Genomic DNA, 16107 nt, shown 5'->3' with positions numbered 1-16107 from the left:
CATGTTGACCCTTCAATGACCATAATAGATCTTTCAGGTTTGAAATATCAGATATGATGATTTGGGAACTACTATATGATAAACCAAATTGAAGTTGTCTTTAATTCTTATTTGAAAATTGCCTTGAATAATATTTCCAATGAAGGAGCCAAAATCATTATTTGCTGATAGGCAAGGTCATCCACAACTTGCATAATTCTACAGGGTGTCTCAAAAATATTGGTAACGTTTAGGGGAGGTAGGTAACATCTAAAGGAATGGGAATCGCATAGGAAACCATAACCGGAAACGTCACGGGAAAGTAGTAGCAGAGGCACAAGAAGCAGAAATGACAAGACAGTAATTAGCGGCAAACATTTATTTGACATAATATTAACAATGGAGTACGAGATCGATGAATTTCATGATGTTACAACAGATGCTCGAAGGTTCCACCACGAGATGCGATGCAGGCATGACACCGACGCAGCATAGATTGGCGGACACTGTTGAACACACCTGGAGTTTCTTCAACAGTAGGAGCAGCGCAGATGAGTCTCGCCACGAGATCCATTTCCATCTCCACAGGCGATTCATACACGAAAAATTTGAGGATCCCTCACAGAAAGAAATCAAGGCTCGATAAATCAGGTGAGCACAGGGGCCAGGCAAACGGGTCCAACACTGCCAATCCATCGACGCCCAAAACGTCTGTTCAAATGGTCACGAACACACCTTCCATAATGGGCAGGCGCCCCGTCATGTTGAAACCAAATGTTGCATCTCACATTTGCTGGAACATCATCAAGTAACTCTGGTAGAACTTGTTCAAGAAAGATCCGATATTTAGCGGAGTTCATGCGGGATGGTAACAGGTATGGGCCGACTAAGTAGTCACCGGCCATACCTGCCCACACATTTATAGCGAAGCGATGTTGTGCCGCATGGGGGTGCACACCGTGTGGGTTGTCGTGAGCCCACACATTAGCATTGTGCTGATTTAATAAGTCTTCCCAAGTGAAATAAGCCTCATCCGTGAACAAAACATAGGCTGGAAAATTCAAGCCTTGAACACTTTCTTGGACAAACCACTGCGTAAAAGCCACACGTGTAAGATGATCTTGGGAGAGCAGTAACTGAACCCATTGGAGATGAAAGAGGTGTAAGGAATCATCGTGCCAGACACGCTGAACACTGCAACGAGACACTCCTAAAGCAGAGGCAACGGCACGTGTGATGGTAGTAGGATTATTCTGGACGGCATTCAACACACTTTCTTCTATGGCGGGAGTTCACGTCGAACGTGGTCTTGCCGCACTATTCCTGTTACCTCTAAATGACCATACTCACACAAATTTTGATGCACACGTGCAGACAAACGGTGGTCCGGTACATGTCTGTCTGGAAGCGTTCTCCATAAATTCGTTGATCGGCTCGTCCATTGCCCTCTGGCTAATCCATACACTAGGTGCATGTCTGCCAGCTCACAGTTCGTATATTGATACATGCTCTTCATGCAGCGACTACCACGCTCTACCAACTTACGGTGACTTTTCTGGTTATGGGTTCCTATGCAATTCACATTCCTTTAGATGTTACCTACCTCCCCTAAACGCTTGTACCAATATTTTTGAGACATCCTGTATATGATATAGAATGGAGTTTTGCCAATAATATATAGGAATTTTGCTAGCAGAGACAAGGAGGTGATTATACATTTGTAAAAGTAATAGTCAGGCCACACTTTGAGTACTGCATACAGGTCTGGAGGCCTCATTTTAGGAAGGATGTAGAGTTGCTAGAATGAGTACAGAGAAGGGCAACAAGATTGATGAGAGGAACAAAGGAGTCCACTTAACAGGAGAGGCTTAAATTCTGTACATTGCAGCATCTGGAGACCAGGCACCTGCAAGGTGATCTGATTGAGGTGTACGAGGCCTTCAATGGTTTGAGCAGGCTCAATGCTGATGGGATACTTCCACTTACTGAGATTAAGAACCTGAGGGGGGCATAGATTCAAACTGAGGAAAGACAGTTGTAGAATAGATATACAGAAGTTTGCCTTTAGCCAGCAGGTAGTTGATTGCTGGAACAGACTTCCATCTGTTGTTGTGGAAGTTGTTAGCTTAAATAAATTTAAAGCTGAACTAGACAAACATTTGGAATGACCGGATGGGTGAAATGGGAAGGTCTTTTTTTTTCCCCCTCTAAGCTTGCTTTCTTGTATCATATTAGCATTGGCATAGGCATTTGATGCAAGAAAGCAAGCTTATGCAGCATCAGCCAAAAAAAAAAATAAATAAATAAATAAATAAATAAAAAATAACCACTTCCACTTCACCCCTCTGTTCGTTCGAAATACCTGTCCAGCTGAGCCTTAAACTTATTTAGGCTATCAACTTCCACGACAGGGGATGGAAGTCTGTTCCACCAACCAACCACCCACTGGCTAAAGGCAAATTTCCGCACGTCTATCCTACATATGTCTTTCCTCAATTTGAATTTATGCCCTCTCAGGTGATTATTCTGAGCAAGAGGAAGGATCCCATCAGCACTGAGCATGCTCAAACCATTCAAGGCTTTATACACCTCTATCAGATCACCTCGCAGGTGCCTAGTCTCCAGACACTGTAATTTGCAAAACCTTTCTTCGTAAGAGCACCCCTTTGTTCCATTCACTAATCTTGTTGCCCTTATCTGTACTCATTCCAGCAGCTCTACATCCTTCTTGAAATGAGGCCTCCAGGCCTGTATACAGTACTCTAGGTGTGGCCTGACCATTGCCTTATACAAGGTAATAATCACCTCCTTATCCCTGCTAGAAAAATTCCTATATTGACAATACATCATGAGCTACTCTTGCAGCCCGTCTGCACTGTCAGAGAACTTCATATCTGCCTGCACAACCACCCCCAGGTCCCTTTCATTCTCTACCACTGTCAGTGTAGTACCATAGAGTTGATACGTTGCTCTGGGGTTGCTGTTTCCCATATGTAGTACTTTACATTTGTCAATGTTAAACTTCATTTGCCACCTCTCAGCCCATCTGCTCAACCTTTCCAGATCCTGTTGCAGCAGCATAGTGTCAGTAGTGTCCTTGACAACCCTGCCAACCTTCGTATCATCTGCAAACTTGGACATTAAGCTTGATATACCATCATCAATATCATTTATAAATACAGAAAACAATAATGAACCCAATACTGAACCCTGAGGGACTCCACTAATAACATTAGTCCACGATGAGCAGTGTCCATTGATTACCACTCTGTCTTCTCCCCCTCAACCATCCCTTTATCCATAGCAGCAATTTGCCTCCAATGCCACACTGCTCCAATTTGTGCAGCAGTCTCAACTAATGATAATGCTAATATTGCACCCAACTTCGAATCACTTGAACCATTCATATATCCTACATCTTGACAAAGCATTTTCATACTATGCTTCAACAATCATTGGAGAAAGCACAATGTTTCGTAGATTCAAGGCAGAATTCTAAAAAATTGTTGAAATTATTTACCATCGAGAACAGATAAAAATAAACCATTACAAATATGCAACAAAAATGTGTACCTACTATAAAAACTTCTAGATGTTCTAAGTTACAAAATAAAATATTTTGTTTGATCTTCAGGACTAAATATTTCAAAAATATCTGAAGAGCAAACACAAATTGTATTCACAAAGTCCTGAATCTTTTGATCTCACCTTGTGTATCTCTGGTGGCATTGATCATTTCTAAGTATTCAAGTATTTGTTTATTTCCTATTAGACCTATGATCTTTCCTAATTGAAGAGGTATCAAAGGGTGCCTCTTTGGGAATTAGGTGATTATTCAGAGAATAAAAATTTATAAATCATGGGAAAAAATTGCATTATGGCAGTTAAAACATTAAGTTTAGATAATCGCGAAATCAGCTTTCAAGATCGTGAAAGTACTGCTTCAAGTTCAAGGTCACGAGTTTCTTGATGATATTCTAAGCTGAATATTTTTCAACATGATGAAATAAAGTATACTGGTAAATATTTAATTCTATTTAGAATTTTGGTAAAAAGGAAATTCTTTAGTATCAACTTACCAAGGTCTATCAGGTGAGCCTAATGGGCTATATGCTGTTAGTTTGATGTTTAAATTAGCACAGAATTCTATTAGTTTGCTCTGATTTAAATATGGATGGCATTCCACCTATATTAAGAATGAAAATAAATCATCTTATGTGCATGTAGTGTATGATATTAAATGCAATTATTAAACTGCCATGAATTTCTAAAATTTAGAAAGCAGTTTTTCATGAGATAGAAATAAAATTAAAAGTTTCTGTAACGTAACCAAGTTGTCAACTGACCTGAATCATAACAGGTTTAATCGCTGCCATACTCATAATTCGGGTAATTTGCTCACTGTTGAAGTTTGATATACCAATAGAGCGAACTAACCCTTGTTGATAACATTCTTCCATGCCCTAGAAAGGAAAATTACTAACATGTTTAATCAACATACAATAGTAAACTAAAAAAGAATCATTTGAGAAGCATATAAATAATAAAAATGAATGCACAAATAAAAATGTAATATAAGTTAAAATAAGCAATAAACACTGAACAGAATTATAATTGGACATGCTGCTTAGCTAGTATTAGTAGTGGCAAATAATGTAAGAAAACAGCTTGCAATGCTTCGCAAAAAAAAAAAAACAACACAATTCACCCATACATAACACCCCTCCCAAAAGAATCTGTCTAGTTCTTCCTTAAATTTATTCAAATAACCCACTTCCACAACAACCGATTGAAGTCTCTTCCAACAATCAACCACCCACTTGTGGAAGGCAAACTTTCGCATATCCTGCAACCATCCTTCAATTTGAATTTATGCCCATCACGTATGCAATGGGAAGAATGGCATCAAAATTTAGCATACTCAATCCATTCAAGGCTTTAAACACCTCAATCAGATCTCCTTGTAGTAGTAGTAGTGGCATGTGATGCAAGAAAGCAAGTGTATGAGCTTATGCAGCATCAGCCAAAAAAAAAAAAAAAACACACACCATTCCCTCCAAATGCCTGTCCAGTTCCTCAAATTTATTTAACCTATCAACTTCCACAATGACAGATGGAAGTTTGTTCCAGCAATTAACCACCCGCTGGCTAAAGGCAAATTTCCGCACATCTATTCTACATCTGTCTTTTCTTAATTTGAATTTATGCCCCCTTAGGTTCGTAATCTGAACAAGTGGAAGAATCCCATCAGAATTCAGCGTGCTCAATCCATTCAAGGCCTTATACACCTCAATCTGATCACCGTGCAGGTCCCTAGTTTCCAGCCAGTGCAATTTGTAGAACTTAAGCCTCTCTTGGTAAGAGGATCCCTTCATTCCCCTCACCAATCTTGTTGCCCTTCTCTGTACACGCTCAAGCAAATCTACATCCTTCCTAAAATGAGACCTTCAGACCTGTACGCAGTACTCAAGGCGTGGCCTGACCATTGCTTTATACAGAGGGACAATCACCTCCTTCTCCCTGCTAACAAAATTCCTATATATCATTGACAAAACCCCATGACCTGCCCTGGCAGCCTGTCTGCATTGCTCAGAAAACTTCATATCTGACTGCACAATTACTCCCAGGTCTTTTTCATTTTCTATCATTTTATGTGTAGTACCACACAGTTGGTACATTTCTCTGAGGTTATTTCTACCCATACGCAGTACTTTGCATTTGTCAAGGTTAAACTTCAGTTGCCACTTCTTAGCCCAATCTGCCCAAATTATCTAGATCCTGCTGCAGTAGCACACTGCCATTACTGTCATTAACAACCCTGCCAACCTTCGTATCATCTGCAAACTTCGACACTAAGCCTGATATACCTTCATCAATATCACTGATAAATATACAAAACAACAGAGGACCTAACACCGAACCCTGTGGGACTCCAACTAATAACATTAGTCCACGAAGACCAGCACCCATTAATTACCACCCTCTGTCTTCTCCCACTCAACCATCCTTTTAACTATTGTAGCAACTTACCCTTAATACCATTCTGCTCCAATTTGTACAATAGTCTTCCATGCGCAACAGTGTCAAAAGCTTTCCTGAAATCCAAATATATGATATCAAAATTATTTTTTGCATCCAGTTCCTTTGTAACCACATCATAATATCCTATCGAATTTGTCAGACAAGACTTTCCCTTAACAAACCCATGCTGTGTCTGAATTATTGCTGCAATCTTGTCTAGATGATCCTGCAATGCTTCTTTAACCAGTGACTCCATTATTTTACCTGGAACAGAAGTTAAATAACTGGTCTGTAATTACTCATGTCACCCTTCGATCCCCATTGTGAATTGGTGATACATTTGTACACCTCCAGTCCGTGGTGACATCCCCTGAGTCCAAGGATGCTCTCATAATTATGGCTAAGGGTTTGCTTAGTTGCTTTGCCGCCTCCTTTAATATAACTGGATAGATCCCATCCACCCCAGGTGCTTTTCTTACGTTTAACTTCAACAATTTCTCTTCCACTTTGATCTCAGTTATTACAAAATCATTGAGCACCCTGCTACAATTTGATAACCTTCTGCCATTTTCAAACCTTAATAAATCCTCATGTGTAGATGCAAAATACTCATTCAGTTTGTTTGCTATCTGAGCAGGATCATCAACAGTCGAACCATCAATATCAAGTGGACCAATCAGATTCATCCCCTTCCTTTTAGAGTTTATAAAAGTAAAGAAATCCTTGCTGTTTTTCTTAGCATCTTTTGCCAAAGATTTCTCGTAATCTGCCTTCACCTGCCTAACCTCCTTTGTGACCTGATTACAGATTAGCTTATATCTGCCATAGGCTTCCGAGTCGCTTGATAATTTATATGCATCCCATATGTGACCAATGGAACTTGTGGATGTGACCAATCCACAAGTTCCAGTCAATATCTGGGATGTTAAAATCCCCCATTATAAGACATTCTGATTTACAAGCCCACTCTATTTCTCTGTACAATTGTTCATTGTACTCATTTGGGTCATTAGGCCTATAACACACTCCTACTCTTATTTTTGCTTTCGCAGTGCTTATGTCACTCTAAACTGACTCAACAGCGCACTGTTCATCTATATCAACTGGATGCACTTCTTTTGAATTTATGTTTTTCTTAATTAACAGCATAACACCTCCTCCCTTCCTATCCTGTAATTTGTACTCCCAAAATTCCAGTTCTGCATTCCTTTTATCTGTGTGACACCACATCTCTGCTATCCCAACAATATCCGCCTTTGATGTCTTGACCAACACTTCAAATTCTTCAAATTTATTTACTGTACTTCTAGCACTGGTATACATGCAAGTATACATGTACCTATCCTTATTATTAGTTACCCTAACACATCCCATATACCCACCTGTTTCACGATGACTGCCATCAGTCCTTAAAACCCCCTGCACTCCCCTCGCTCCAGGTCGCTACTTATTCTAATAGAAGTTGTGCAAGAATCACCTTCATCTCTGCCTGCGGCTACTTTTAACCTTTTAGTCTGTGAATCCCCCCCCCCAAGCTAGCAGTTTTCCGACCCACCTAACACTGCCTCGATAGCATCAGCAAATATTCTTGCACCCTTTCTATTTAAGTGTATCCAATCCCTATAGAAACAGTCTCTCCTGTTAACAAGCACAGACCACACTGAAAAAAAATTCTACCCCTTGAGCCTTGCACATTTCCTCCAGGGCTGAATTGATTGACAAGGCTTTCATCATATACTCCCTCCTATCGTGTCTGGGCAGAATTGCAGATACTTTCAAATTTAACCCTAATTCACGACTTTTTTACAACATTGACCTGTACTTGTTAAGTAAATCTGCAGATCTCCTACTCTTAATGTCATTGGTGCCAACGTGTACAACAATATCACCTTTTGTGCCCTTAAAAGATGATATATGCTTTACAACATCATCAACTTTTGCAACTGGCAGACATATCCTAGTCCTGTTCCATCTATCCTTTTTACACAATATATTCCCCGTCTCCAAACTGCTTAGTTTTTTTAACTGCTTAGTCTCGAGATGCTGCAATTTTAAGAGTATCCTTCACCAATCTGGTTGCCCTTCTCTGCACCCATTCGAGCAGATCTACATTCTTCCTAAAGTGAGGCCTCCAGACCTGTATACAATATTGAAGATGCTGCCTAACCATGGCCTTATATAAGGGGATAATGACCTTATCCCTGCTAGCAAGGTTTCTGTATATGATTGACGAAACCCCATGGGCTCTCCTTGAAGCCTGTCTGCACTGCTCAGAGAATTTCATATCTGACTGCACTATCACCTCCACATTTTTTTCATTCTCCATTTTCCCGTGTGTAGTAACACACTGGTATTTTAATCTGGGATTACTGCTACCCCTACCCATATGCATTGCAATTTGTTGATACTAAACTTCCATTTCTCAACCCATCAACCTAATTTTACTAGATTTTGTTGCAGCAGCTCACCCCTGATAACTGTCAAGGAGTTAATGCCAATCCTTCCAACCATTGCATTATGTGGAAATTTAGAGATTAGGCCTCATATATCTTTATCAATACCATTAATAAACATTGACAACAACAATGGGATCAGCAATGAACCCTGTCTTACTCCACTAATATTAATCCACAAAGAGCAGCCCTATTGATAACTTTTTTTTTTTTTTTTTTTTTTTTCCCCAATTTAGAACAAGCAAATGGTATAAGGGTGAGGTATTAATACTTCACCCTTATGCCATTTCCTTGTTCTAAATTTATTTCCTATCTACATAGAATTAAATCCTACAATAAATTCTACATATTCATTTTAACTAAATTATTTATACCTCAATAAATTACACTGTGTTGGGACTACCTTGTTCATACTGTATTAAAAAGTGCTAATTTCTTTATCATGACTTGTTTTGGCCATTCATTTTTCTTCTACTACTACTATGGACAAGTATAGAAATGCAGTTCCTGATACATGGTCAGGTGTAGTCCCCTGATAAAATACCTTGATCATGTATCAATAATTATTTTTGCATTACCTATGTTCGACCATTTTCTAAATATGTTCCCCCACCATATCTGATGACAGCTATAACATTTTCATTTTCATTTTATTTGTGTTATATTATTTTGATGTACTAATTTTCCTTTACAGTTCCCCCCACTTTATATTGGCTTGGTAATTCAGCCCATAATTTTTCTTAATTTATAACCTCTAGGTTATAAATCCTAGAGGTTATGGATAACCTCTAGGATTTTAACATTCTTTCATAAATCTACTACACTTCTTTTTCTACTTTCCTCACCCTGCTAGTTGCTGGCACTTTGTGTAACTATCACATCCATTTATGCATATTTAATTCAATATATTAATACAACTTTTTAATACAACTTATATATATTATAAGTTGTATTAAAAAGTTGTATTAATATATGTGTGTGTGTGTGTGTGTGTGTGTGTGTGTGTGTGTGTGTGTGTGTGTGTTTATACTTATATAAACACACACACACACACACCAGTAATCACTTTGATTACTGGTATTTGTAGCAAACAAAAGGGACTTTTTTTCAAAACCAACACTACCACTTCTTTTGCTATCCTTGCAATTTAATTGACAATGCCTATTGTTAGTTAAATTGCATATAACAATAACTATATATAAAAAAAAATGCAAATGAACATTTGGCACATATGACATTATTCTTACTGTGAAATGTTATTTTTATTTTTCCATTTTTTCTATGCACTGGACGCTGTTGTTACATTTATCTGTTTGCAAATACCTGATTACATCAAATCTTCTGCTGCTTGAAATTGAAAAAAATGAGCCAGTGATCGGAACTCCGTCGTAAATCGAGAGTATTAGTTGGCCTGTGTGCTAATCAATCGAATTTAGTGCGCATAATATGCATCAGCCAAAAAAAACCTGATCTGTCCATCACATATAATAATTTATTATATCAGATGTGATGTGATTAATTTATTTTCTTCATAAATTTATACAAGCAACCCACTTTCACAAGTCTAGATGGAAGTTTGTTCAAACTATCAACCGCTCTCTGATTAAAAGCAAATTTTCAGCCAGATGCCATATAACCATCCTTTTTCAATTTATATCCCCTTCTGCATATTGTTAAAGGAGTAATGATGCCATCAGCATTCAGTTTACTCAATCCGTTTAATGACTTAAACACTTCAATCAGTTCTTCTAGCAGGTACCTAGTTTCCAAGTGAGAAACTGATTTGAAGAACTGAAGTCTTTCAAGTTTTGCTATATCTCTTTCCTATATTCTCTACATCTCTTTCATTCCTATATCTCTTTCATTCTTTGCCACCATGAGAGTAGTAGCACATAATTTGTATGTTATTCATACAAATTAGGTGGTACAAATTCATATTCAAACCACCTGTTAAATTTTTCTAGATTGTATTTATGCCTTCCTCAATGTCATTAATAATTATTGAAAACAATACACAACCCAGCAATAAACTTTGAGAGACCCCTCTAATAACATTAGTCCAAGGAGAGCAATGCCCATTTACAACCACCCTCTGTATTCTGCCATTCAATCATTCCTTTATCCATAGCAGTAACTGTCCCCAAAGCAAAACAACTCCAATTTATACAGCAGTCTTGCATGTGGAACTTTTCAAATGCTTTTATGACATTTAAGTATATATAATATCAATATTTTTTTGAAACTAGTTCCTTTGTTACTGCATAACTAACCAAATTAGTCAGACAAGATCTCCTCTAAACAAATCCAAGCTGTGATTTCCATATACAGGCTGACCTCAATTAACGCGATTAATTCGTCCCCCGAGCGCATTGCGCAAAATGGAAACGCGTTAATCGAATATAATAATCAATAGGAAAAATTATAATTTATAATTGGTCCTTGACCTTCAGGAATGTCCATAAAGAATTTTAAAAATACCTTTTAAATAACTTTTTAAGTGTATATCATGTAAAAGATAATGAAAATAATTATGGAATTAAATGTTTATTGCATAAAACAGCGGTTCCCAAACCGTGCACCACGTAATGTTTTAAATTTTCGAGGGAAACACAGCGATACTCGACATCTGTCGGACACCGCGCAAACTAATAGCTCGAGGTAGTCACAGTTTCAACATTTAAGTTGTTTGGACCTAACTACTTAATAAATGGAACTGTTAGGTATTTCTTTTGGTCTAGGTGCACCGTGAAAAAATTACTGAGACACTACAGGTGCTGTGAACTGAGAAAGTTTGGGAACCTCTGACAATAAAATATACAATGAAGAAACAATTTGCTATGGAAATATTTGAACAGAGTTGTTTGAATAGTGTTGACTTTCTCTTTTCATCAATCAATTTCCAATAGCCGACAAACAATCTTCTCTGAACCCTGGCAAAATAAATATTGCAGAGAAACTCAAAACCTTTTGTTTGAAGTTCTCTGCGATACGAAAGATTTCATCTAGTTCTTTTACCGTTATCTCCTTCGGTAACATTTTCATCTGGCTCATTTAAAAATTAGAATTTTTAAATGCAAGTCTGCATTGACTTTATTAGCAGGAGACAAACAAGTAACACGTCTTCTTCTGATGGTTGATGGAACACACTGAAGCGGGCAGCAGGCAAACGTTTGTTTAACATGCCATTCAAATCTTTTTAAAAAAAAAAGATCGCATTAACTGGAAATTTGCATCACGTTAAGTGAAAAGTAGTATAATTTTTTCAAATAGCGATAACTGAAAAACGCGTTAATGGAACTCACGTTATGCAAGGCCTATCTGTACTGCATTCTTGTTCAGGTGATCCTGAAATACTTCTTTAACTAGTGACTCTATTTTCCTTCTGATCAGCAGCTTCTTTTAATATAAATCTGATCTGCCCCTAAGTGCCTTATTTACTTTTAACTTCAACAATTTCTTTTCCAATTTTTTCTCAGTTATCACAAAATCATTTAGCTCCCAGTTATAACTTGGTATACTACTTTGGATACTGCCAGAAGTACACCAAGAAAATCTTCACATGTGAATATTGATGCAAAATATTTATTTAGTTTGCCAGCATTCCGAATAGGATCATTAATAATTATGCCATTCATATCTATTAAGCAAATGCTGTCCATACCTTTCCTTCTAGTTTTAACATAAGCAACAATTCTTTGATACTTTTCTTTGCATTCTTAGCCAAGGACTTCTTATAATCTGCCTGCCTCCCCACCTGCAAAACCTGATGGGAGACTAGTTTGTAGTTGCCGTAGGATTGTATGTCTCCTAATCATCCACCAATTTTCCATCAGTTCATCTGAAATCCATTTCAGTCTAAAGATTGAATAATATCTCTTAGTTGGCACAAAAATCACAGCAGCTTCTATGATTATTTCCCTGAATGCTTCCCATTTAGAATTTGTAGTTGGTAACATCATCAGTTTGTCCAATTGAAAAGAATTTAAAAACTATCTAAGGCCATTGTAGTCACCTTTAAGAAAGGAACATCCCTTTCCTTCACCCTTTACAGCAGTTATATCTTTAAGTAAATCACATATAAATATATTATGATCACTGCTACCTAGTGATTTCTTAATTATAGAGTTACTGCTGATAACAAGATTACACATATTGCTTACACTTCATACCTCTCTAAGAAGCTGCTGTAGAAAATAGATGTCCAATAAATGTATAAAATCTCTGTTACCACATGAATGACCAAGCCACAAGTTCCAGTCAATATCTGAAAAGTTAAAACCCTCATTAAAAGCATTCTGATTTGCTAGCCCACTCTATACAACTTAACAGTTGTTCATTACACCCAGTGTTTTTGCCTATTAAGGACTCCTATTTTCATTTCTGTTTTCCCAGAACTGATGTCACACCAAACTGACTCAACACTGTGTGGGCCACCTGCATCAATTCAGTGCACGAACTTAAATTCTATGTGCACACAATCAAGAGCATTATCCCAATGTACTTCTGGCCTGTCTGTCCTTACTTGAATTGGCAGTTGTAAAAGCATTTATAGCTGAGCATGACTCTGTAATCCAAAGGTTGGCTTTGATATTGGGGGGTAAGTAAAAGGCACATGATATTGCTGTAATTGCTTACAGAAAATTTCAGCAGAAAGATAGGCAATATTATATAATAGTAACTATGCCTTAATATTTTTGTGTGCATTTAATCTTTCCTTTTGAAAAGTGACCGAAATTATGTTATTAAATTAATATTATTAAATCTATATAAATAAAATACATACTAAAGAAGGGAAAAAAAGCAGCATGATTATGGAGTGTTTGAATTAGTGAAGTTTTTTGTATTTCTCTGAATTAAAACATTTCCTTAAACATTTTTCTGCATTAAAAAGAAAAAAAAAAAAAAACCCTCAAAACTCAGTCCAACAAACTTCTGTTAAACAGTATTAATGCTTTATCATGTGCCTTGACCAAATAAATTATTTTCAAGTATGATTAATTAATACTATCATTCATTTATAGTGCATTACCTGCCAAGTTTCAACATAATCAATGTCGCTTGTTATTACATCACCTTTCTCACTTCTTGGCATCACGACATCTCCTTCCTTTAATTGAAAATAAATAAATAAATAAATAATAATAATAAATATATAACTATAGAAATAAATTAGAATAGGAATTAAAAATAATGCCAGCAGCATGGCAAGACAAGAGCGAAAATAACCAAAATTAAACATAACGATAAACCAACAGGGAGGGAAGAGGGGGTAACAAGACTAAATATTATTAACAAGAGAGAGAGAGGGGTTACAAGAGTAACCCCTCTTTCTCTAAGAGATGTGGTGTCACACAGATATAAGGTATGCAGAACTGGAATTTGAGGAGTACAATGTGTACAGAAAGGATAGACAGGATAGGAAGGGAGGAGGGCTTATGCTATTAGTTAAGAAACCCATAAAATCCAAGGAAGTGAAGTCAGTCGACATCACTGGACAGTGTAGTGTCGAGTCAGTTTGGTGTGACATAAGCATTGGGAGATCAAAATTGAGAGTAGGAGTGTGCTATAGGCCTAATGACTCTGATGGGTATAATAAGAAACTGTACAGGGAAATAAAGTGGGCCAGTAAATCAGAGTCTTATAATTGGGGATTTTAATTTCCCAGATATTGACTGGAATTTGTGGGCTGGTCACTCACACACTAGCAAGGCTTTTGTGGATTTATTGGATGATTGTTTTCTACATCAGCATGTTCGGGAGGCAACTATAGGGAGTAATACTCTTGATCTGATAATCAGTGGTGATTCTTCATGCATTAAGAATCGGCAGATAAAGGAACCACTAGGTGGCAGTGATCATAGTGTGCTGAAGTGGAATTTACTCAAAGAAGTAACTAGCATCAGGGATAAAGCGAAGGGTTTTTACTATCGTAAAGGAGACTACGATGGTCTGAGACTGTATTTAAATTCTATACAGTGGGACCAACTGACGAGTACCAATAGCAAATTCAAAATGGGAAGCATTAAAGAATTTATCTTGGAAGCTACTAGGCTTTACATACCAACTAAGAAATATTGTTCAAGGTTTAGGCCTAAATGGATGTCAGATGAACTAATGAGACATTATTTTTTTTTTTTTTTGGTAGTTGTTGGCGCATTGGCTTCTGTGGCCATAATGCACCTCCCAAGGTTTTTGCAGTTCTTTGATCCAAGCCCACGACCTTTGGGTTGCCAGACAGGCACTTTACCCACCCGGCTAGCCCGGTCGGCAATGAGACATATGGCAGAGAAGAAAAATGCATGGGATACATATAAATTAATGGGTGACATGGAAGCCTATGATAGATATAAGCTGGTCTGTAACCAAGTCGCAAAGGAGGATCAAAGGCTGACACAAGTAATTATAGACCTGTGAGTAACTTCTGTTCCAAGAAAATTAATGGAGGCACTGCAGGATCATCAAGACAAGACTTCAGTTATAGCTCGGACACAGCATGGTTTTGTTAAGGGAAAGTCTTGCCTGACCAATCTGATTGGATACTATGATGCAGTCACAAAAGAACTGGATGCAGGGAATAACTTTGATATTATATATTTGGATCTTAGAAAGGCTTTTGATACTGTTGCACATGGAAGACTGCTGCACAAATTGGAGCAATGTGGCATTGGAGGCAAATTGCTTACATGGATAAAGGGATGGTTCAGGAGGAGAAGACAGAGTGGCAATCAATGGACACTGCTCATAGTGAAATAATGTTATTAGTGGATTCCCTCAGGGTTCAGTGTTGGGTCCATTGTTGTTTTCTGTATTTATAAATGATATTGATAATGGTATATCAAGCTTAATGTCCAAGTTTGCAGATGATACAAAGGTTGGCAGGCTTGTTAAGGACACTACTGACAGTATGCTGCTGCAACAGGATCTGGAAAGGTTGAGCAGATGGGCTGAGAGGTGGCAAATGAAGTTTAACATAGACAAATGTAAAGTACTAGATAATGGAAAATAGAGTAACGTATCAACTCTGTGGTACTACACTGACAGTGGTAGAGAATGAAAAGGACCTGGGGATAATTGTGCAGGCAGATATGAAGTTTTCTGAACAGTGCAGACGGGCTGCAAGAGTACCTCATGGTGTCTTGTCAATGATATACAGGAATTTTTCTAGCAGGGATAAGGAGGTGATTATCCCCTTGTATAAGGCAATGGTCAGGCCACACCTTGAGTACTGTATACAAGTCTGGAGGCCCCATTTCAAGAAGGATGTCAAGCTCCTGGAACGAGTACAGAGAAGGGCAACAAGATTAGTGAATGGAACAAAGGGTTGTTCTTACGAAGAAATGCTTAAATTTTGGAAATTACAGGGTCTGGAGACTAGGCCGGCGATGTGATCTGATAGAGGCATATAAAGCCTTGAATGGTTTGAGCATGCTCAATGCTGATGGGATTTTTCCTCTTGCTCAGAATAATCACCTGAGAGGGCATAAATTCAAATTGATAAAGGACAGATGTAGGATAGACGTGTGGAAATTTGCTTTTAGCCAGTGGGTAGTTGGTTGGTGGAACAGACTTCCATCCCTTGTTGTGGAAGTTGATAGCCTAAATAAATTTAAAGCTCAGAAATGGGAGTGTTTTTTTTTTTTTTTTTTTTTGGCTG

General features: G+C 37.7%; 1 protein-coding gene across 4 annotated transcripts in view; it reads right to left on the bottom strand.

The window, feature by feature from the left end:
• The window catches only part of LOC150081770 (aldo-keto reductase 1B-like), a 182544-nt gene that overhangs the window by 95530 nt on the left and 70907 nt on the right, over nucleotides 1-16107 (bottom strand). For 3 of the 4 annotated variants that reach the window (XM_090379631.1, XM_090379630.1, XM_090379634.1), the window contains 3 exons: nucleotides 13483-13560; nucleotides 4326-4442; nucleotides 4059-4165 (listed from right to left, as the gene is read on the bottom strand). In XM_090379631.1, coding sequence (XP_090235757.1) covers nucleotides 4059-4165; nucleotides 4326-4442; nucleotides 13483-13560 — 302 coding nt within the window. The remainder of the gene's footprint in view (nucleotides 1-4058; nucleotides 4166-4325; nucleotides 4443-13482; nucleotides 13561-16107) is intronic. The other variant, XM_090379635.1, reaches the window with a different exon arrangement.

Source organism: Mastigoproctus giganteus, chromosome 8 (genome assembly GCF_048544385.1).
Source record: "Mastigoproctus giganteus isolate SK-2022 chromosome 8, ASM4854438v1, whole genome shotgun sequence".
Lineage (NCBI taxonomy): Eukaryota > Metazoa > Arthropoda > Arachnida > Uropygi > Thelyphonidae > Mastigoproctus > Mastigoproctus giganteus.
The sequence above is the reverse complement of the archived record's forward strand: the minus strand, read 5'-3'. Positions and strand labels throughout refer to the sequence as shown.